Source organism: Canis lupus, chromosome 2 (assembly GCF_048164855.1).
Source record: "Canis lupus baileyi chromosome 2, mCanLup2.hap1, whole genome shotgun sequence".
NCBI lineage: Eukaryota > Metazoa > Chordata > Mammalia > Carnivora > Canidae > Canis > Canis lupus.
This window is the reverse complement of record NC_132839.1, coordinates 57,184,823-57,208,738: the sequence shown is the minus strand read 5'-3', so window position 1 is coordinate 57,208,738 and position 23,916 is coordinate 57,184,823. Positions and strand designations below refer to the sequence as shown.

At 43.3% G+C, this 23,916-nt stretch overlaps 1 protein-coding gene across 3 annotated transcripts in view; it reads right to left on the bottom strand.

Annotated features, from left to right (window-relative positions):
• The window catches only part of EFL1 (elongation factor like GTPase 1), a 120,168-nt gene extending 96,257 nt beyond the window's left edge, over positions 1-23,911 (bottom strand). Inside the window, exons 1-7 of one of the 3 annotated variants that reach the window (XM_072801648.1) lie at positions 23,795-23,911; positions 23,139-23,242; positions 19,411-19,478; positions 14,430-14,514; positions 4,271-4,404; positions 2,961-3,098; positions 1,369-1,583 (exon numbers count right to left, since the gene is read on the bottom strand). In XM_072801648.1, coding sequence (XP_072657749.1) covers positions 1,369-1,583; positions 2,961-3,098; positions 4,271-4,404; positions 14,430-14,514; positions 19,411-19,478; positions 23,139-23,229 — 731 coding nt within the window. In that variant the 5' untranslated portion in view covers positions 23,230-23,242; positions 23,795-23,911. Of the gene's footprint in view, positions 1-1,368; positions 1,584-2,960; positions 3,099-4,270; positions 4,405-14,429; positions 14,515-19,410; positions 19,479-22,121; positions 22,210-23,138; positions 23,243-23,780 lie in introns of those variants that run through there. The other 2 variants (XM_072801656.1, XM_072801665.1) reach the window with 2 other exon arrangements.
• Positions 23,912-23,916: the final 5 nt, after the last annotated feature.

The window sequence follows — 23,916 nt, the reverse complement described above, 5'->3', positions numbered from 1 at the left end:
TCAAAAAATAAAAACCAAACCAAACCAAACACCTCACAGATATAGAGAACAGACTGGTGGTTACCAGAGGCAGAGGTGGGCAGTGGGTAAAATGGGTGAAAGGGGTACAAACTGACTTACAAAATAAGTAAGGAGGTCATGCACAGCACAAGTGACAACACTTACATATCGTATTGTATGTGGGAAAGCTGCTAAGAGTGTAAATCTTCAAAGTCCTTATTACAAGAAACAAACTTGCTCTATACCAATCTATGGGTAACTACACTTATCACGGTGGTCATTGCACAGTTTATACAAATATCCAATCATTCTGCTATACACTTGAAACAAATGTTATATGTCATTCATATGTCAATTAAAAAAGAAAGAGAAAAGAAATGAAAATGAGCAAAGGACATGAAGAGATGTCTCACCCAAGGACACTCATTATTAAGCCCACAATAATATAACAATACACATCTGTCAGAATGGCTAAGAAAAAGTGACACCACCCAACGATAGTGAGGATGTGGAGAAACTTGATTCCCACACTGCCAAGCAGCAGAATGTCACTAGATGCTTAGCACATCTGTGGGGGGGATACACACCATCTAGAATAATCAGTCAGTTTGGGCTCCATGGACAGAGTTGATGTTTACAACAATAATTAAATGGCGCCCCTTCTGGGAAACAGACATACTAAACCTACGACTGCCACATGCCCAGCAAATACACTCCCACACACTCATCCCAGAGAGATGAAAACTCATGTTCACATGACTGTCTGTAGTGGCTTCACTCACAATAGCCCCAAACCAGAAAAAAACCCAGACATCCCTCCATGTGTGAACAGTTACACTGTGGCACACCCACCCCAAAGGATAGTACTGAAGAATAGAAAGGAACCCACTTCTGATATGCAACAACTTAGCTGAATCTCTAGACTATACCACTGTGTGAAAAAAGCCAATCCAGAAAAGGTTATATAATGTTTGATTCTGTTTTTATAACATTTTTGAGATGACAAATTATAGAAACGGAGGACACTTAAGACTGCCAGGGGTTAAGATGGGGCAGGGGGTGTGAAGGAAGCAGAGGTGACTATATTAGGGCAACATGAAAGATCTTTGCTGGGATGGACTTAATGAACATCAATTCTCTGGCTGTGATCCTGTGCAACAGTTTTGCAAGGATACCTTACTAGGTAAAGGGCACAAGAGAATTACCTATACCTATACTATACTAGGTAAAGGGCACAAGAGAATTCTATTCTTTCTTAAAACTGTATGTGAATCAATCATTGTCTCAATAAAAAGTCTTATTAGAAACATCACTTGTATATACAGACCACGAAGAGGAAGAGATCGAAGGAGATTCGAACAGACTTACCCAAAGCCCCACCCATCTAATGCACTTGTAAACACCACATTGCCCTGATCTGGAGAGAAGTAGAGGTGAGAATCATCCGTGTCTTCCAAGCCAGTGCTCCAGTCGTATACTTGCTCTCCTGGTTCAGAACTGGGATTCACCTGCGATTCAGTCTCTCTCTCTGCTCTTTCTTCTAGGACTTTAGAAGTAAAAAGAGTTCCTGTGAGTGCATTAATCTAGGAGAGAGGGTGAAATGGCAGAAAGTCACTAGATGCTTAGCACATCTGTGCTGGGCAACACACTATCTAGAATTGTCAGTCATTGGGGTGGAAGGACAGAGCTGATGTTTACAATAATAATCAATTTACATGTTATCAACCCATTCCTTCCAAACCCAGCAAGACTAAACCGTAAGGCTCTCAAAGGTCATGCTGGGACGCGAGGGAGTGGCATGTGCAGCATGGGGCTGGCGTCACCTGAACTCATGACCCCCATGATCCTAGTCCAGAGCTTGAGCCTATCCACTCGCCAGTTCTCACACCTGGATGTTTTTTCACTGTCCTCAGGCCCTCTTCCCGGCTGCCAAACCTCCTCACCTACTTCCCTCCCAAGTAAGCGACCTTATTCCTACTGCAGAGAGAAAACGGAACCTATTATTCAGAGACCCTACAAGCTCCCGAGATTCCACCCTACCGGCCCGTTTCTGTCTGCAAACACCACTGGCCCCTGTCCTGCTGCTTCACTGGTGCTCATCCTTGTCTGCCTCCACAGGGAACTAGATCCAATGATCTACACTTTCTCCTTTGATCATTTCTTCCCTTGGGCAAATAAATACTCTCAACTGGTCTCATCGGTGGTACCCCACTATCTTGAAGAAAGTCCAACCCTCCACACCCAGCACATGACATTCGCCACAATCGAAGCCCTGTATTCCTCTCTACTCCTGCCTCCTGCCACTGCTTTATAATCTCATTCTTCAGCTACAGCAAGTAATCGGTAGTTCTTTGAATGAAACATCCTCTTATGCTTTTCCTTGCGTTTACTTTGTACATCTTATTCTTGCTCTCCTAAATGCCCTGGCCGTAATTCCTGACCTTTTTCTATCTTGAGGCTTCTGTTGCATGACTCTTCCTCTCTTCCCTCCTGACCTCGTCTGGGTAAGGTGGCCCTCATTCATTGTAAACCACACCCAGGGCTTCTTGCTGTTCTTCAAAGACCTCTTTAAAGGTCTCTCCACCACAATATGAGATCTCTGAAGACAGGGATTCTGACCTGTCGGTACATTCATGCTCTCAGCACACAGTGGACATCCCAGAATTCATTTACTCATCACACAGCTATGTAAATGTCTGCTGAGGAAATAAATGGTTGGGCAAACTGTCATCCAAAGGCAGGTATAAAACAACAACAACAACAAAGAGTTGTTGGAGGGGATTCCCACGAGGATGCCTGTCCTCTGCCCACTGCCTCTGTTGTAGTGTGATGACTCTGACACACAGCAATTGTAGGTGGAAAAGTTCTAAATATGCGATTTTCTGTGGCAACTTACCAGCTTCCCTACAACTCTCCTTGGAGCCCCAACTTTTAAAATATTGAAGTAAAGGATGAGATACCTGCTCTAAAATATTCTTGAGGTGAGAATAGGCCTCCTGGGGGGTAAATTTCAGTTCCACTATCAAACGATCTAGCTTATTAATCACCAAAACCGGGCGGATGTTTTCGAGCCAGGCTTGTCGCAGAACAGCTTGTGTCTGACGAAAACAGAAAGGCAAATGTAAAATTCACGATTTGAAATAATTAAAGCACCTGAGAAAAATCCTGATTAATAACCAGCTCATTGCCATACTTTTATATCACAACCCAGATTATACCAGTCAGATATGGGGGCTCAGCAAACGCTCCCGAAGTCTCCATCACAGAAGGAAAGAACCCCAGACAAGAAATTGCCTTTGCCTTTATGGAACTGACCATTTATTTAAGAAGGATAAATAAAATTGTGCAAAGTTTACTAAATAATTAGAAAACACTCATGTGGCCAACACACAGGCCTAAAAACCAGAGCATTCCCCATGGAAGTCCCCACATGCACCTTGCTGACCACAATACCATCTCCTGGAGTGAACTACTGTTGTGCTTTTCTGAAGTCAGGCATATTAACTCCACTTATCCTGCAGGGCAGAGATTCAGGCTGTGCTTCTCCAGCCTGAAGATCTGTGCCCTCAGGGGAAACCAGAAGGGAAGAGACAGGACAATGATGGCATAATTTCTTGGAGTTAACCAAATTTCCTCCATTTGAGTAATTTAAGCCTCTTACGCCTTTTTAAAAATATTAAAACAAACAAGGGTATGCTAAGAGGGAAGATATAAAGGCTGACATTTTCTCAGATAAAACGTAAGGCCTGCAAACAAGTCCTTCCAAGAACTGAGGCCGGGGAGCCACCCTGAGGTCCATGCCCAGAGCATCACCCTGGTGAACCTTCCCACCACTGGTGCAAAGGAGAAACACTCAGTTGAATGAGAGAAGGAGTGGGGGCGGGAGTGGGTGTGCAGGCGGGCAGAAGCGTGAGCGCCAACAGAGAAGCCAACAGAAGAGTTTCATGTAGGGGAGAACTGGCTCCGTATCTTGCCATCAACCACCTCTCACAGTCCAGAATCCTCTCCAAACCCGGCATCTCCCCCACTTTGGCACAGTCCCTCTCCAAGAGGGCATCAGAGATGCTTCCAAGTTCTTAGAGGTAAAGTCATCCTCTCTAGGATCTCTTCCAGGCGTGGGTGACTTAACTCCATCTCAGACTGGAATGTCATCAAATGAAATGTGAAGCCCTTTCTGTCAGGGAAATGTCTGAAATGGCACAGAGCTTCCAGTGCCCAGTCCCTCCCCTTTTCTCCACCTTCTTCATGTGACCACGTTGTGACCTACTACCTGTGGACACACTCCTTCCACGGCATCGACCACGATGATACACCCGTCACAGATGCGCACAGCTGTTGACACTTCTGAGGAGAAGTCCACGTGCCCCGGAGAGTCTATGAGATTGATCAGGTAATCCTCATTATCTAAAACAGAATTTGAAAACATGTATTCAGCTGTCCACAATATACTCCCTTAGCCATGCTAGAGTAAGAAAGGTTGTGAAGAAATCACTGAATGAAGCTAAAGAATCCAAAAAGCTCCATCGAAAGCTGGTGTTCCAACTTAGGAATTCCTGTGGATGGAACTACTGATTCCAAGGAGCATCTATAAGAGAATGTCGAAGGAGTTTATTATTCGAAAAGTTACTACTTATTTAGAATTCTCTGTGAGCCAGGCACTGTGTTAAGCACCTCTCACATGCTAACCACACATTACCAAATCCTTACAATGCCCCTATGAGATAAATATTACTATTTCACTCTACAGATTAGATGCTGAGACTCAGACACCAATATCTGAACGTAAAAGCTGTTCAAAGAAGCCAAAATGGGAAATGCTAATTTTAAAAGATACGAAGCATTTTGCCACTGCTTTCCTACAACCTCTCTGAGAGTAGGGTGTGAATCTGAGATTTAGATGTGATTCTACAAATATTTAAGGAAGGGTTATTATGTGCCAAGCAACATGCTATGTGTTCACATACAGAGACTACCTCCTTTAATCCTCTTGACAAACAGGAGTATTTAGCTTTTACTAGGGTGGTAGCTCATAGGGATTTGTCCCAAGCACTGAAAGCCCCACAACCCATCAAACTCCAAAGTCAGTCCCAGACCAGCCAGAATAAGAAGCCACCCCAAGTTACAAAGACTTCACACTGGTACGTAATTAAGAAAACCTTGCAGAAGAATAGGAATTCATTAGACTTCTATGCTCATTCCCAACTGTCAAACCTGATAGAGTTCTCTTTTAAAGGCAAAACCATCACTGAATGCTCAGGCTCCCACAGAGACACTTTATTTCCCCTTTTCCTCCTAATGTGTTGTTTTCCTACTTCTGTGAGCTCCCGAGCTACTCCACTGTCCAAGGGGTAGATATTGATATTACACTTTGCAGGCCATTTGGAGGATTTGCCCTGCTGTAGCCTGAACAACCTGACGACAACTCACCTTGTATCTTAGGTGACAGTGATGATCATCAAACATTAACCACCACAAAAACCACAGCCAAGGTTCACGTTTTGTGGACTCTTGTGCCCGGCACTGCTCTAAGCATTTTACAGACACTATGTAGTGTTTGCCAGTAACCACCCTTTGCGGTTGCTAGTATCATTAGCATAATTTCACAAGGCAGGAAAACTAGGGTACAGAAAAGCTAGGTATCTTTCTCGAGGGCATCTAATGGGAACCCAACTCCAAGGTAAAATGCCTAGGATCAAACAAATCCAAATGGCAGAGTTGAGGTTCACCTTTAACACTCCACTCAAGATGGCGCCAAGTTCATCTCATGTGCTGGGAGTCCGCTGGTAGTGAATTCCTAAACACTAGGTTAAGGATTCTAAAAGGCACCAGGTCTCAGTGAAACTCTGCCACCAATTAGCAACAGGCTGCTTCTTACACATCCCCACTCCCAACTCCAACACACACCACCTATTCCAGGACTTCTTGTGCAAATTTTGGTCTAAGGGATTCTAGCTCTGCTGACCCACCAGGGAAGGCTCCAACCAGACAGAGGACTGTGGACATCTCCAAAGAAAACCAAAGATGTCAAAGACCCAGGGCCCTGAGGCAGTGGCCCCTGGGTCTCATGGGGCCTTTTACTGTCAGGGTTCACATCACTCTCTGGCATAAACCTATGCTCTCTACTGAATAATCCAGAGGAAAACAGGCAGTACTAGCAGGGTCCAACGGCCTATCAGCCCCCATCACATAAAACAGAAGCTGTGAGATTCCTAAAATCTCTCCGCATTTTCCTAGGCTAACCCTTCACTTCATAGATAAACATGCCCCCGAAAGGGAAGATATGTACCCAAGGTCACAGAAGGAGTAGCCAGCCAGAAGCACACCCAGGTCGGTCAAATGACCTTAGCCACTTCCCATAGAGGTCTTAGATTGCTTTATACTTTGCAGCCAGGGAAACAACACTTGCTTGTTCATTTGGATAAAGTCCAGACTCTGGTGTGGGAGAACTGTAATCACTTTCCTACTCCACCTGACAATGCCTGGCCCTAAGAAAGAACTTTCAGAGGCTGTGTCTGCTGTTGGTTTTTTACAGAATTTAAAAATGTGCCCACAGAGAAACCTCAGGCTTCCTACACAGCAGTGCTCTTGCTTCTTGTTGGGGTTACAGACCTTTTAGACAACACCTAGAAACACAAACATACCTACCTATAGATCCACCTATCTATCCATTGTCTATCTATCCTCCCCTAATTATGCGCCCAATCCCAGACCCTTTGAAATTCATTCAAGTTTGGATCTCGAAGACAAAAGAAAGCCAGTGGATATACCAGGTGTTTTCGCCTGCAAACAGGCAGAATAAAAAATAGGACTGTGTGATCAAAAACCTTTGGGAAATGCAGTGGAGGGGGTGTAGGGATGAGGAAGAGGTTACAACACACATATCTGCTAAAGGCTCAGAGAAGCTCTATAGTCAAAAAGACTGACTTCCCAAATGTATGTGATGGAGAGAATCGGAAGTGTCATGGTCACTCACACAGCCAGTAAGCGTGGTGCTCAGCACACAGTCTCTGGCTTTCAATGATTTTTTTTTCATCCTAACGCTTTCCAAATAACTTCAAACACTCATTTCAAAGGTATGAAAAAGATCTCCAATATCCATCAAGAGAAAAAAAAAGTCCATAAACCCAATTCTTCTGCTGTCTTCAGCTGTGTTGTACTAAGATCTATTTCCCTGAATTCCATCTACCACTTTTTGTATGCCTGAGAATCAAATACACACACAGTATTTAAAAAAACAAAAAGAACAGTTGTGGGGTTTAGCATGTTAGATATTATTACTCTTACTAAGGGAGATTATAATTTTGAGGCATGCTAAATAACCTCTCTGATTTGTCACATGGTCCCAAAGCTGCACACAGGGCTGACTCCTGCTAATGCATGAAGCTGTACTTCCCAGAAATTCCCACTCTTCATTTCAGGGACTGATCTAATCGGCAGAGCGCCAATGCAATTTTTTTTTTTTTTTTTTAATGTTCCAGGTACCTGGGAAAAAGAAAAAGTTGGAAGCCTTTAAGTTAATCATGGGAGGTGTCTTTCAGACAAGGTCTACTAACGGGGTGATGGGAAAGTCATCTTTCCGCGGCCTGTGAGTCCTCCAGTTTTAAGACGCTATGGGTAACTGTCTCACTGAGGGTGCACATTTGTCACCAGGGCCTCCCAAAGGTCTTGTCTATGAAGAGGAAAACTTCATATAAGGTCATGTTCAATTTCCAAAACACTGGACATGTTCACTAACACACATGTGGGAAGCTGAAATGAGAAAACTTGCCTTCAAACAAAGGGACGTGGTTGAAGACACTTCGTGCAAGTGTCTCTTACATTTCGGTGTATTAGAAAGATACTATATCTCACAACAGAAGCATCAGGAACACGCAGAACCTGAGCCACGGGAGAACACAATCCTGAGTATGTTACTTACAGAACATGCAACACTTACGGACATCAGTTATGCCCCAGCTGTATGGGAACCACCAGTTTTCACAGGAAATACCATTGCTATCCCTTTCTATGTTAAATTAGTATATAAAATTCTTGTAAATCAACTGATACAGTTCATTATTTCAAAGAACCGTGTGACATACTCTATCTCCTATTTGCTGACACATGTTACAGGTCTTGACAGGAGAACTGTGTGCTCAAGAGGAAATTGTGGGTGGTTGATCTGGATGGCACAAATGTCAAAAGTGAGGTGTCTTAGGGTGGAGACAATGACCTACAGACAGCTATGAAGGGCAAAGTTTCCTTGTTGCGTGACTCCATTCCCGAAGTCCCCCCAGACCCTCCCCAACATGAGACAAATGAAACTACACATGGGCCACCCCTGACTACAGTTGACCTCACTGGCTTGTGGTTCTTCTGTGTGCCCATCTGTGCCAGCCACTCAGTACTGTGGCCACACCCTGAACTCTGACATCACCAGGAACCCTGCTACCTTTGAAATTGTGCTGCATAGGTAGTAAACCTAGTAATTATACATCCATACTGTCTTGATCTTCTATTCACTGGCCTTTTTGCCTAGAAGGATGTAAGAAGAACCAGAAAAAGAAGCCTTGTGAAATAAATAAATAAGTAAGTAAGTAAGTAAGTAAGTAAATAAGTAAGTAAGTAAGTAAGTAAGTAAGTAAGGCTGATGTTCATTGTTTGGAACAAACCTGCTTAGAATCTTTGTGTTTACTTCACCCCGGAGGGCAAGTCAGAGGCCAAGGACTATCTTTTACGCAGTTTCGTGCTGGTCATGTGTTATGACTAGAAGGCACAGGTCCCATTGTCAGAGTAGCTGCAAGCATGACAGTAGCACACCTCTGACCAAGACAGCGCAGCAGGACATGAGCTAGAAGGATGTATGAACATCTTTTTTAAAGATGAGACAGACTTGAGGGAACATGATTAAAAGCTGATGGTCAAGTGTCAATGAAAATATCAGAGAAGAGGGATCTTTGGGTGGCTCAGCAGTTTAGCCCCTGCCTTGGGCCCAGGGCGTGATCCTGGAGTCCCGGGATCGAGTCCCACGTCGGGCTCCCTGCATAGAGCCTGCTTCTCCCTCTGCCTGTTTCTCTGCCTCTCTCTCTCTCCCTGTGTCTCTCATGAATGAATAAATAACATCTTAAAAAAAAAAAAAAAGATATCAGAGAAGAAACTTAGCAGGTGCCAAGTCCAGAGCACAGGTCTTCCACAATGAAGGAGACCAGCAAAGACACTAAAATCACTCTGTGTTGAGGTGTGGTAGCAAGCAGCTGAGAGAACTGTTCCATTTCTGTGATGCAGAAGGTAAAGATGTCTGCTAAGATTGTGAGGGAGGGGAAATGTGTGGGCTGGGGTCGGGAGGGAGGTTTAAACAACCTGCTGGAGAGAACACACAAGACCCAGCAGAAGAGACAAGAGAAGTCTGCCAGCATCCCTGAGGACCAGCCAAGACCCCAACCCAGCAAAAGAAGGAAAAAGTGTGGCACTAGCTCTGTGAAGGGTTAGTGTTTTATTCAGAGAAGTAAGACAGGAGGTCGAGGAAGCAAAGAAACTGAGGACCCTGGAGAGACGGTTAGTGAGATGGCACATCTGGGCTGTAAGAGACAGGCTGTGGACGGGGCCCAAGGAGCTAGAGAACCTGATGAAGTCAAACTTGATGGGCACTTCCCCACATAGGTGAGAGAGTGGGACAATCGAAGAGTGTGGGGGAAGGGAGTATTCCAATTTGAGTCAAAGATAGGCGGTTCCAGGGGATGCTGACACCAAAAAAGGAACCATGACAGTGAGTGAGTGAAGAAGATCTACATGCCACCATTGTTGAGAGGCCATGCCGCTAGAGAGCTCATTGTCAAGAGTGGTAAAAGCTACCTTGGTAGATTTGGGTAAAATGGATAATCACAAGCCAGGTGCCAATGTCACTCATGAGCTTGCACCATACTCAGGAGCTATCAGGGATAAGAAAGAAGAGAACAGATAGGATGAATCTCAAGAGATGGGGAGTTTTGAGACAAGGCTGGAAGAATGAAGCTTTGAATTAGAACCAGGGAACAAAGAGAACAGCAACCCTGTCCATGTCTTAACCCAGAGACAGATGGAGCGAGGAAGAATGAGTAGCATTCACTGGAAAGAAGTACAAGGAAAGCAGTGTCCTGGGAAAACAGCCAGGCTAGCAGCGGCAAGGAGAACATCAACAAAAAGACGCTGAGGATGGAGAGATGCTTGTTTCCCTTGGAACGTTTGCAGAGTGCATCTTGGGAAGGAAGGGAATACCAGGAAGTTGAGAGAAGGGGTTAACATCACAGAGAAACACGGGGAAGAGCTGCTAGAGAGGCTCCCAGTTTGGGGGATGACCAAGGACTGCGGGGATGTGGACACTGCTGGGTACACGAAGATGTCTGTACGACCCCCAGCACTCCCTTGTGCACAGCAAAGAGGCACACTTCAGGAGCCATGAGCCATGGTCTGGACTGACCAACTTCGAAGAGACTCCTGGTCCAAGTGAACAAGCTGGAGATGGAATCAGCTGATTCCCAGGACCACTGCCACATGCTAACCACTCTGTCCCCAGGAAAGTTTCTGAAACTCCATGAATACCACTCTGTATGTATGTCAAATCAGGGTAGCATCCATCTCACGAGGTTGCTATGAGGATTATACATGAAATCATGTATATGAGGCACCCAGCTCAGAATCAAACCATCACATACCCACTTTCTTACAGCTGGCATCAACGGAATGCTTCACAAAAGAAAAGCATTATCTTAAGAGTAAAAAGTCTGACCTTCAGTCAAATAAAGGATGGACAATGGAAGCCCTCCCTCCTAGCCTCAGTCCCATCAGCAGGACAATAATTAGGACCAGGGGTTAAAGTTCACATTTCCAGAAGGAAAGGGAAATTACTGTGTCTAAGACATTAGACTTTCCAGTGCCTGCCAGCCATGGGTGAATGTGGGGGCGCAACTTGGTTTCCCCTGGGCCTTGTCTCTGGGGATCAGGACCAGGGTACCTGCAGAAAGCCCTGCCCACTTTCAGCCTCTAGGCCCCACACAGTTGCCTCGTGGATGAATCCTGAGTGTCTTGCCAAACCAGGCCTTTAGCCTGTATGCCTCACATCACAAACAGAAAGCCTCTAAGTTAAATACCCACTGCAATTTGTTCTACATTGTGTTTTAAACATCTTTAAATAAGTTGCCAATAGCTTAAAAATTAGAAGATTTTAACCAAAATCTCAAAGCCAATTAAAAAAAAAAAACAGATTCCCACAAAGCATCAATCATCTGGAGCTGAATGGCATCTGCCCCCACCTGGGGATTTTTTTTTTTTTAGGGGGGGGGATGGTGGTATTTCAGGGGTGGGTACAATTAATTCACTCTCCAGACTGCCTTGCTCATGTAGAGGTGTCAACACCAACACCATGTCAAGAGCTAATAATGTAGTACTTAATAATTACATTTGACTTGTGTTGCAATAAGCAGTTAATTATTTGGGGGTAAAATTAAATTAGACATTTACCTCACAACTTGTGTGCATATGCATGCACATATACACAATTATGGCTGGATTAGATGTAAAACCTGAAAACATAATATGGTAAAACTAGGAGTGATTTTTTTTTTTAGGAGTGATCTTTATTTCATTGTGTTTTACTGTATATTCTGTAACATACTGAATTTTCTATAATACATACAAATATGTAAATGTATTTAGAATTTTTAAAAAGACGAGTTGGATTGAACACTTCATTTCAGAAGTTCTGCAACAGTAATATTTACTCACCGGTATAAAGAATGGCTACGTGGTAGAAATGGCAGCAATATGCCTTGAAACTACTCGAAGAATACTCCAAGAATTTCAAATTATTTGACCCATTTAAAGACACTTCTCTCATCTTTATCTGAATTCTAGGTTAAAGGATTCAAAGGAATCCTTAGGACTTTTTAATAGAATGTATAATGTATAGTGTTTCCTAACCCTTGAAATCCCCAGATGAATGGATGGTATCCTTGTGGGAAGGACAGAGAGAGAAGTAAGAAACAGAGAAATAATGAGGCTTCACAATATGGTCCCAATATTTGTAGCAAGTTTTGATCACAACGGTAAAGATGAGGCTCCATTTCCTCAAGGAAGAACCAGGTCCCTAGAAATGCTAAGATAGAGTATTACCTTCGATAATGTACCTAGGTTTGTAAGCTTATTTGTTTACTTCAAACTAGAAAAACACCCTCTCTTTCAATCCAAATATGGATCTGAAAAAATTTTTGAAAGCCAGTTAGGAGTCAGAACCAGACTGGGACTTGATTGACATTTAGCACAGAGCTTCTTAATGGATTATTCAGAAGAAGCATGAAAGAGGGGAGACACAGGGAAATAAAAATCACCTGTAGAGTTTCTTCAACCATCAGGTTTCCTTTCTCCAAGAGGAGATCCCCTTCAGACTGTCCCACCTTCACAGCAGGAATACCCTCTTGCAGCAAATGAGTACTGAGATACAGATAAGAACGTATCTCATCTCAGAGGTGTTCTGAGAGCATGTGCCTCACTAAAGATCCCCAAATTCTAGCTACATTTTGTATACTGGGAAAAGAAGGTTCTGTACCAATCGTCAGTTGTGACAGCTGCCTCCACCAAAGCCCCCTCTAGGCCATCATGTTCACAGAGACACATTTGATGCTCTATGACTCCACTCCAATCACCACTTATCAGACTAGAAGGTGACCATCCAACCCAAGGGTGGTCAGTCCATTGGCACAACCTCTGCTAGGGCCTGACATAAAAAGATAAGCTGGGCCACATCTTGCTCCTGGGAATATGTGATCAGAAACACAAGAGAAAGCAGCAGTAAGCAATGAAAATGGAATAAAAAAACAGGAGTTGAGAGGTCAGGGCAAAGTGAGTTTATGAAGATGGGGACACTAAGAGTAGGTAAAAGCTATGAAATAGAGAAAAGACTTACAGGGTAACAGAGAAAAAGACAGAGACTGAAACCCAAGGAGAGCAGTGGAGTTCCAGAGAGAAGATCCATTAACTTGTACTGATGGTCTCCAGGGCCATGCTGGATCCAGAATCAACATCTGGCTTCAATTCCTAGGAGATATCGCTCCAATAATGCTGTTTCAGTAAACAGTTAAAAAAGGGAGTGGGAGAACTGAAAATACAGAGACAACTAAAACTGACAAATGGAGGAATTATCAAATAAAAACAGAGTAATGGTATGAGTGTGGACAAAGGAAGACTACAAATCTCTTGAGGTCTATAAAAATAGGGGGAGATGATAAATAAACTGAGCATTGACCCATGCCACGCAAGAAGGACACACTCTTTAAAATGTGAAAGTTAATTTTAAAACAAAATGAGGCATTAATTTAAATATTAAATTTTAGGAATTCATCGAGAATGCCTAAGAGCTTCTAGACTGGTTTCATACAAAAATATTTTGAAGTCTGACATCAAAGAGAATATAATCGTGTCTCATACAGAATGTCCCTTATGTCAGTGACAGACACAGGCCACTGTGAAAGATGAACCACAGATCAGTCGCTTAGGGAAATGAAATACATCTTTATTATTTTCTTCTAATTATAAAAATACACATTTTGTGTAAAATTTCCAAATAGTACAAAAATACATATTCTAGACAATGTACATTTCACATAACTGAACCCCTGGTGGTAACTGGTGTGAGGTTGTAGTGTGTATCCTTCCAGACTTCTTTATCTACACATATAATATCAAGACATGCTCTTCTCATACAAGCATTTACTCTGCAACTGGCTTATTGTCTCAACATATATTCCCTGTATTATCACATGTAGATCAAACAGGTGTAGAAGAGCTCTATGCTCTTCTTGGCAAGGATGTATCAGTGTCCTTGACCATTTCCACAGACAGACATAAAGGTTGTTGGTATTTTTTTTTCCACTAAGACAAACTTTTCAGTGACTATCACTGAATATGTATGTGTGTGTGTATATATATACACACACACACACACCTCTCTCACATACTTGTATGACTACTTCTGTCACATAAATTCCTGCAAGTATTACTGGTAAAATGATATCTTGGTTTGAGGATAGCAAGTTGTCACGGTCATGGCAACCCAGTTAAATAAATAAGATTTTAAATCCAATACTGAGGCCATAGGAAGGAAGGATCCAGCCAGGAAATGGAACACTACGGCTGAGCCAGCAAAGTCCTGAGACTCTTGACCATCCTTGTGAAGGAATCCTTACAATCACCTGGGTGGATGGGGGGCAGGTGTGAACTGCCAGTTCTTCTGCCCTCAAGCCAGTCAGAGGTCCCCATCTGCATCCAAGTCTGCACAGCCTGTCTCTGACAACAGATCTGGAGGCCAGAATGAAATTTGTGGGATATAAAGCAAAGAAACTGAGGCATACAATTAATTCAGAAAGAGAAAGAAGGACACTGAAAAGACAAAACTATTTTTCTTTAAAACACAGATTTACCTTTTGCATAATGTAGTGAAATGGCACTGGATTTCATAGTGATCCCTCGAACCTGTTCATCTTCTCTGCTGTCCATGTACCTTAACTGTAAAAATGCAACATACGCATCCTTACTTCCCAAGGAATTAAAATGTTAACATCAAAATGGACTGAGTTGGGACTTCTGCTTTAAACACATAATTTTTAAACTAAAAGCCCCTGGTCTTCTTTTTAAAGTGGGGAAGGGTTGGAGAACTATCCAGATGTGTTCCAGTACCACACATTCATACAGAAAGTAGCATGCAGGGGAATTCCTTCTACTCATGCAGAGCAGAGCCTGTCTTTCCCTACTCATACAAAATCCAAGCAAAGACTGAAACAGAAGCTCTCTAGAAGCACTCCTTTCCCCAAATTAGCAGATTTTATACACATTTTTAAAAACAGAATGGCATGATGGACGATATTTATAATATCACCAGTTAGCTGATGGCGTTCAGTGTTAATGCCATGAACAAGGGCCCACGTCTTTTTCTCTGGGCTACGCAGTGCATCAACACTGACGGGACTTCACATACAGGGCAACCACCTCCTTGTACCCCCTCAGACCTACGCGCCTAACTTCCTAACTCCGTCTCCAGGACCACCTTCCTTTGCCCTGCCTTACTTCTCTCCACTGTTACTCCTTTGAAAAATTCTTCACTTTTACATTTACTCCTTTCAATCAAAAGCCTTAGGAAAAATGTACTGATGTGGGATTGCCACATTTATTCATCCCACATTAATTCCTTAATCTTCCAACAGCCTTCCAACCCCGCAGCTCTGGCAAAACCAAATGCCTAAAAGCTACAAATGACTTCTGGCCAAACACGACAATCCTTTTTAACATTCAATCTTTCTGATTCAGTGTGGCATTAGACAGACATAGCTACTGACCCTTGTGTGTAGGTGTGTACACATGGGCACATGAGATTCTTCAAGGAGTCTGAAATCTCCAACTCCCTTCCTATCTCATGAGATGGTAGTGCCAGCTCCCCTTCCCCTCTCTGAACTCTGAGGTCTTCCTCCAAAGTCTCAGGCCCTGGTCATTCTTCTACATGTGTGTATTTTTAAGTACTGAGTTGATATAAAACATACACAGCAAAAAGAATAACACAGTGAACATCAGTGTGTGTGCCATTCTATTGAAGAAAGAAAAAAAAGATTTATGTTAACGTCCCTCTACGCCCCGGTCAGAGGCAACCACTATCCTAAATTTTACCTTGTTCATTCACTTGCTTTATAATTTGTAAAAATGAGTATATCACTAAGCAATATATATATATTTTAGAGCTGCAGGTTTTAAGCCTCATACAAGTGGAATCACACTTTCTATACCTACATATCACATACATACACACACCCATACATACATATATGTACACATATGTGCATATACACACATACCCATATGTACATACATGCACCACACATACACATATGGTACTATCACTTTATCTCTGCTCAAATTCAGATTCCTGAGATTCATCCATACTGACAGATACAGTCATAATTCATTCAGTAGGACTGAACTACACAAATCCACCACGCCTTGTTCATCCATGCCGTTCGTGATGGGACAAGTAGACTGATTCTAGTTTTTCTAACTAACCCTGAGCTGTCATTAACAGATGGGTGTCTGTCTCTTGGTAGACTACCCAGGAGTGGTATTTCTGAGTTATTAAATGCACCCATCTTCTACGTTACTAGCTATTTCCACAGTTTTCTGAAAAGACTGTACTGTTCTGCACTCTAAAGAGTGGATCAGTGCCTGTCCTGCTTGGCCACCTCGGCAACACTTGAAATGGTCAGGCTGTTTTTTTAAAATAGATGGATGATAATATTTTTCTAATTTACATCTCTCCAATTATCAACAGGGTTGAGTATCCTATGAGTTTACTGTGAGTTTCTTGCTCAAGATGTTTGTCCATCTTTTTAATGGTTGTATTACAGATTTGTTGTTTTAGACTGAGTTATTTATAGCCTTTGAATACTAGACCTTTGTCAATTATGTGTCATTATTTTCTTCCAGTTAACAGGCTTGTCTTTTCCCTCTCTTTACGGTGTCTCCTGAAAAATAGATGTTCTTAAGTTTTAATGTAGTTGAGTTGATCAAACACACGTAATGGTATGTACTTCTGTCTTCTATAAATCTTCTCTTAAGGTCATAAAAGTATTGCCCTACATTATTTTCTACAAGTTTTATAATTTTGCCTCTCACATGAGTATTTTAATTACATGCTACTGGTATGTAATTACATGCTACTCCACAGGTAGAGGTCCAATTTTATCTATTTTCCACATATAAACCAACCATCTAAGGACAACGTATGAGGAAGCTCATCTTTTCCCTCCAGATCAGAAATGCCAGCTCTGTGATAAATTAGGATCCCTGTTTCTAGGCCTGCTATTCTGGGCCATGAGTCAATTTTATCCCTCAGCCAACTGCAATCTACAAGCTGTTGTAGGTTCATAGTAAGTCTTGTTATCTAGTAAGACACACTGCACATCCCACTCTTTTTCAGATGTGTCTTGGCTATTACTGGCCCTTTGTTCTCCTGCATGATTTTAGAAAAAGTGTATCATACTCACATTTTTAAAAAGCTGAAATTTTTACAAGAACTGCTTATAGATCAACATGAAAAAATACTGAGTCCAACAACTTGTGAACATGATCTAGCTATTTATTTACATTTTCTTCAGTGTCTCACAGGTACAGGTACATCTTTTATGCTATGTAAGTATTATATTTTCTGCTTATTGCTCATGTATACTCTTTTCAATGACTTTTATATCCTGAAATTTGCTAAATTCTTATTAATATCCTACCAGTTTATCTGTATACTTTTCTGAATTCTCTACAAAGTCGTAGCATCTTTTCTAAAACTTTATTTATTTATTTATTTATTTATTTATTTATTTATTTATTTATTTATTTATTTTGCTTTATTGTTGCAGCAGAACCTCCAGGGCGGTGTAGAGCAGAAGCTGTAACACAATGAGCAGAAAGGAAAAAGAGCGCCCTGCCTTATTCCTGAATACAAATGCAAAAATGTCAATACTTCATCACTAAGGGTTCAGGACTTTTTGTAAATACTGTCAGATTGTGGAAATTCCTTCTATGCCTACTTTGCTAAGAGGTTTCATCAAAAAGGATGTTAAATTCTATGTTTCCTACATCTACTGAAATGACCATGACTTTCTTACCTTTAATCTGTTAATATGATGAAATGTGTTAAACCAATCTTCAAGTCTCTGCAATAAACTCTATTTAGCTATGAAAAACTAGCTTTTTATACAATTCCAGATCCTGTTTCTTAATAATGATTATAACTCTTGTATCACCCATCACAACAGCTGTCATGAGATTTTCCCATCCTGTATTATCCTTGCTGACTTCGGGGATCAAGGTAATGCCATTGTCTGGGGAGCTGGAGAGTACTCCCTGCCTCCTCTCTCCTGTGATATCGAATGGTTCAGGTAGAGCTAGAGCATGTGTTCCCTCAATGTCTGGTAGAATGAAAATTAAACCATGTGGACTTTTTCTTTGTGGAAAGATTTCTGCCAACAAATCCTGTTTCTTGAATGACTGCTTTCTCTCTCTTCCTGACCTCACAGTGGTGAGTCCCAGCTCTCCATCTTTAAGTCTGTTGCTGGGCAGCGCAGCTCACCATGTCCCACTCGTGCCTCCCCCATCCCTGCAGCACTTCCTTTCCTAGCAACTCGCACCTTTTCCTCCTTCCTTTCCTTCTTGATCAGTTTCACTAGCTATTTATCACTCTTGTTAAAAGATAACCAGAAATTATATTGCTAATATTTTTCAACAGACTATCTTTCTAGAGAAATTTTAAGTCCACAGAACAACAGATCAGAGAGTAGAGTCTCGCAAACTCCACCCCTAACACTCACACGTTTCCGTATTATTCACACCGTGTGTTAGTGTTAGCGGGTAGGTTACATGTAATGAACCAGTACTGATAGGTGACTAGGAACCAAAGTCCCTCGTTTACATCAGAGTTCGCTCTTTACATGTGTGATGACCCGTGTCCACCATTACCAACCATATGTGCTGGTTATATTAATCTTTTCCAAGAACTAACTTCAGCTTCATCGATCTTTTCTATAAAATATTTGTTTTCCACTTCATTAATGTATGCTTTATTATTTGTTTCCAGCTACTTACTTTACAGCTATCACGTGCTTTTCTAACTTCTCAGGTGGAGGAAACACAAGCAGTTGCTCATCTTGCTCAGCCTGGTTTCCTCGGCCCTCTGTGCACCACCTGCCTCCTCTAGCTACTTTTCAATTCATTTCTACTTCTCTACTTCCTCTCCTCTCCCATCACTCGATAAATTTTGCTGATTGCGTCCTAAATGCATTAAGGGAAGGAATATCTCCAGTTCCCTACTGCCAGTAACTTATTCTATGTCCTCCTACTCATGGCTGAAAACAAACAGCTCTTTAATTTCATTTTCCAAAACAGTCCTTTCACCATGACTCTCAGACTTCAGAAGTCCCCTCTTGGTACTCAAGTCAGCCTTCAGGTTCTTCTCTGATCCGTTACACTCTCTCCACCAGCACTCTTCCTCCCCCAGGGGTCTCTGGGCAAGTGTTCCTCTCAGATCAAGCACAACACACCAATTAGCCTTGATGCATTTTATCCCCCCTATCCCCCCACCTGACAGTTTCTCCGTCTTCTCTTCAAAACACAACTCATCCCTGTGAAGAATCTCATCCTCTGTGAAATCTTCCACAATTGTGCCAGGCTCTCATTAGACTTGTTGCAAAATCTTATTTTGGCATTTATAAAATATTCATATAAGGCCATATAAAAAGAACTTTTAGCAGCTTCTTAGACACACAAATTGTGCTTTACACTTTTTTAGGATCTCTAAGAACACATCACATTGTAAACAGCTAACATTTATTGAAAGGCAACAAGTATTTATCAAATAAAACAACTTACCTTGCCTGCGAGGCGGCTAGAAATGATTCCATTGCTGGATATAAGACAGTCAGCTAGAGTAGTTTTTCCTGTTAAGATAACAATATTAATTCAAATCGATTTCTTTTTCTAAAAGGAAAGGAGATGCACTGCATCCTCAGAGTTAACTTCTGACCATGAGAACTGGTTTCACAAAGATTTCCTATTTACCTATAGTGAGTGAAGCAAGACCTAATGAGCATTTAGACTTCTGAACAGAATACCATCTGGAAGGACACAGACACTAGCGCTCAAAGTGCTGTAATTTCTATCTCCACTCCTAGGGATCGCATCACCCTCACGTGAAAAGTTGTCAAGCAACTTTTTTTTTCCCCAGCGTAGAACTTTTCAGTAATGGAGGCATCATGTACAGAGTCAAATGCAGACTCCTAGGTGATGAGACAAACCATCATGCCAATCAAAAGACAGAACATCTAGATTACAAACATTTGCAGAGTTAGAATAATCGGTCTTACAAGAATTTCACCTAGTTTATCATAATTATTTTTTTCTTTTTAGTTTATCATAATTATTAATCATCTGATATCCATAACACTGACCATGCTATTAATTTAAACTCTTGACAGCTCAGAATGACAAAACAATAGCAGAGCGCTCATTTTTGTCTCTGAATGGCAGACTGGGTAAACCACCACCAAGAAACAAGAGAATATAATCTTCCGCCACATGCCCCCAGATATGGCCTCAGCTGGTATTTGCGGGTTAAAGTGTCTTAAGAAAATACTTTGCAAAGAATTTCAGGAAATTGGCTCTTAGTCCTATAGTGAGCAAGCCCATGGAGGGCATCAGCTACCCTACATCTACTCCCAAAGCTACTTGCAATCCATACTAAACCTAGGGATCTACTCTGTAATAAAAAAGTCTTGGTATATTCAAGTACAATTTCATAAAAGATTTTATGAAGTCTACACAATTTAAACTGGTATAAACAGATAACTCTGTTTAAAGAACACTGCTTACATAGTTACTGCAGCTGGACTGAAGTAGCAAAAGGAGGGTCTTGTCTTTAAGACAAACAAGTCCTAAAACTCTAAAACTTTCAGCAAAGCAATGGAATCTGTTAACAGTACAAACCAGAAAGCAATCTTGGGAGCACTGAAGAGCTTTAACAATGTGTTGTCCACTTGGCACATGCATCTTATGTGTTAGCACAATCCTAGAGCATCACTTGTCTACTATTCAGTGGAGCAGAATTCATTCTCAGGATGGCAAGCATGTATCCCCTAGAGTGTTAAGCACCCAGAAAGCACTATCTTTCAGCACTCTGCTATATTCCTAGGGCCAGACACCACTGACCTGCCATGTGATTTAATTCACAAAGCAAAAGAAAAAATACTTTTATCAAACCTCTCATCCTCAACGTGTAAGCAAATTATAAGAACTCCTAGGGCAGGGGTCAGTGACTGGACCTGTACACACTGCTCATGCTCAGCTGGCTTCACCTGCATAGTGACCCACTACTTCTCCTCCCAGTTCCCACACTACTGCCTTTCAGCTACTACACCAGTGGCAACAGTCACCTCACTAATGTCTGCCTTCAGTGCATACTGAATACTTCCACCAGACTCATCTTTCTAACGTGCTGATTACAACACCCCTGCTTTGTTTTGTTCTCCCAGTGGCTCCCTACTCCCTAAGAATAAATGTTAATGATCATCCTCACAATAAAGTGCGTACTTGCCAAGGGCTTCTCGTTATTACCTCATTTAATCCCCACAATCCTGTTAAGTAGGTAAGATCTTCCTTTCAGTCTAGACATTGCATGTCAAAACTCAAAAAGGCGAAGTGACTTGAAAAGGAGTTTGAATTCAGGCTAACTCCAGGGCTGGGGTCCTTAACCTTGACCCTGGTGCCCAGCTGTCACTTAAATGGAGCTTGAACTCAGCCTGTCTACCTCCAGGGCTGGAGCCCTTAACCCTGATCCTGGTGCCCAGTTGTGACTTAATTGGAGTTTGAACCCCAGCTGTCTACCTCCAGGGCTAGAGCCCTTAACCCTGACCTTGGTCTCCAGCTGGCATGAAGGGCTCTCCGAGCTATGACCCAGCCAGCCTCTTCACCTTCAGGATGGTAAAGATATCTTCACACACCTGTTCCTATCACCATGCTGTGGCTACCTGAACTAAGAAGGAGTCTGAAGTCAAGAGCAGGAAGAAATGCGATGGTGTAAGAGCAGCTTTTCTGTCAGGAGCACACACATTGTCCATTAGCTATCTCTGCCCTTCCCATGGCCTATGTCTCCTTCTTCCCTTCTGATGCTATTCCCACTTGGAATGTGTGCCTCACCTTCAAGGATCACCTTTAAAACCAAATACAGCATGAAGATGCCTCTTCTTAACCCATTCCTGCCTTCCCGATCCTCCAGTTCTCCTACCCCTCAGAGTCCAGTTTGCCCCTCATCTTGTGCGGCTTCAACCCCAAATCTCCTCTAGAGCTCCACTGCTGCCCTATTTGTAAGCTCCTATCTTCTGACAAAAGTAGCAAAATAACTGGAGTTTAACAGATGTTCACTAAATACGTGATGAGTTAAATAGAATCACATAACACAGGCTCTGAAGACGTTATGTCAACACTACAGACTTTTTATATTACAAATCCATTCCAAAGATGTTCATTTTAACCAAAACTCAAGTTCTCATTAAGAGGAAAAAAAAAAAAAAATTACACAGGGGCACCTGGGTGGCTCAGTGGTCGAGCATCTGACTCTCGGTTTCAGCTCAGGTCATGATCTCAGGGTCCTGGGATCAAGCCCTGCAGGGAGTCTGCTTGGATTCTCCCCCTCCCCTTGCTTGCACGCTCACACTCTCTAAAATAAAATAAATGAAATCTTAAAAAATAAATAAACAAAAAGCAATGAAATACACTACACAGAAGAATGCTAAGCACTAGTTAGCCACGTTCATTTCAAGGGCTTTATGGCTGCGTCTCTCGCAGTAAACTTGCAAAGCCATACTCGCTTTCATCAGTCTCACCTGCCCACAGCTTCGCTCCTCCCACACCTGCGGAGACACACCCGCTTCATTACTGAAAGTAAGCCCTTTAAGAAGGACTCTTAACAATGGAATATTACTCAGCTATTAGAAATGACAAATACCCGGGATCCCTGGGTGGCGCAGTGGTTTAGCGCCTGCCTTTGGCCCAGGGCGCGATCCTGGAGACCCGGGATCGAATCCCACGTCAGGCTCCCAGTGCATGGAGCCTGCTTCTCCCTCTGCCTGTGTCTCTGCCTCTCTCTCTCTCTCTCTCTGTGACTATCATAAATAAATAAAAATTAAAAAAAAAAAAAAAAAAGAAATGACAAATACCCACCATTTGCTTCAACGTGGATGGAACTGGAGGGTATTATGCTGAGTGAAGTCAGTCAGTCGGAGAAGCACAAACATTATATGTTCTCATTCATTTGGGGAATATAAATAATAGTGAAAGGGAATACAAGGGAAGGGAGAAGAAATGTGTGGGAAATATCAGAAAGGGAGACAGAACGTAAAGACTGCTAACTCTGGGAAACGAACTAGGGGTGGTGGAAGGGGAGGAGGGCGGGGGGTGGGAGTGAATGGGTGACGGGCACTGGGGGTTATTCTGTATGTTAGTAAATTGAACACCAATAAAAAATAAATTAAAAAATAAAATAAAAAAACAAAAAAACAAAAGCCACCTCATTAACATAACAAAAAAAAAAGAAGGACTCTTACCGTGGTCGACGTGAGCTAACACGCAGATGTTCCTGATGTTAGCAGTGTTTTTCTGCAGGTGAATCATCTTCTCCAAACTATTGAGCACCATGGTCCCTGATTTCCTGTGTATCACAAGAGCACACGCGCTAAAGATCGGGCCTAAACTATTACTTTTCCCCTGTAACGTGGGGGCCCGACAGGGCTCGCCAGGAAGGAACCCGGGGCCTGTCTGCTCAAGCGCACGCCGCCCGGGTCGCGCCCAGGTCCGGGCCCAGGTGAGCACCCGAGCGGAGGTCACAGCACGCCTGCCCCCGGGGACCCGCCGCACCGCGAGGACCCAGCCGGGACCCCGGCCGCTCCCTCCCTCCCGCACTCCGGCCCCCGCGCCCCCGCCCCGCCCCCGGCCCGGCCCACGCGCGCCCTCACCGAGCAGGTGCACTGCAGGGCTCCCGGAGCGCAGTCCCCCCCGGGCGCCCTCCCTTCACCTCCCGGGGGCCCCGCGCTCGCCGTCTCACGATCGCGGCCCACAGCCCACGGAGGCGGCGGCCCCGGGTGGACCCGAGGGCTCTGCGCGGCGGCCGCTCCCAGCCGGGGCTCCTCGCGGCCCCCGGCCACGCCCCCGCGCTGCCGCCCGCAGCCCGCGGAGGACGCCGCACTCACCGGCCCGCACTCACCGGCCGCCGCCGCCGCCGCCCCGCCGCCCCGCTCAGCCCGCAGCCCGACACACCGCGCGGACCGGACGCGCCGACTGCCCTGCGGACCCGGACGCGCGCGCCGGGGGCGGGGCTGGCGGGCG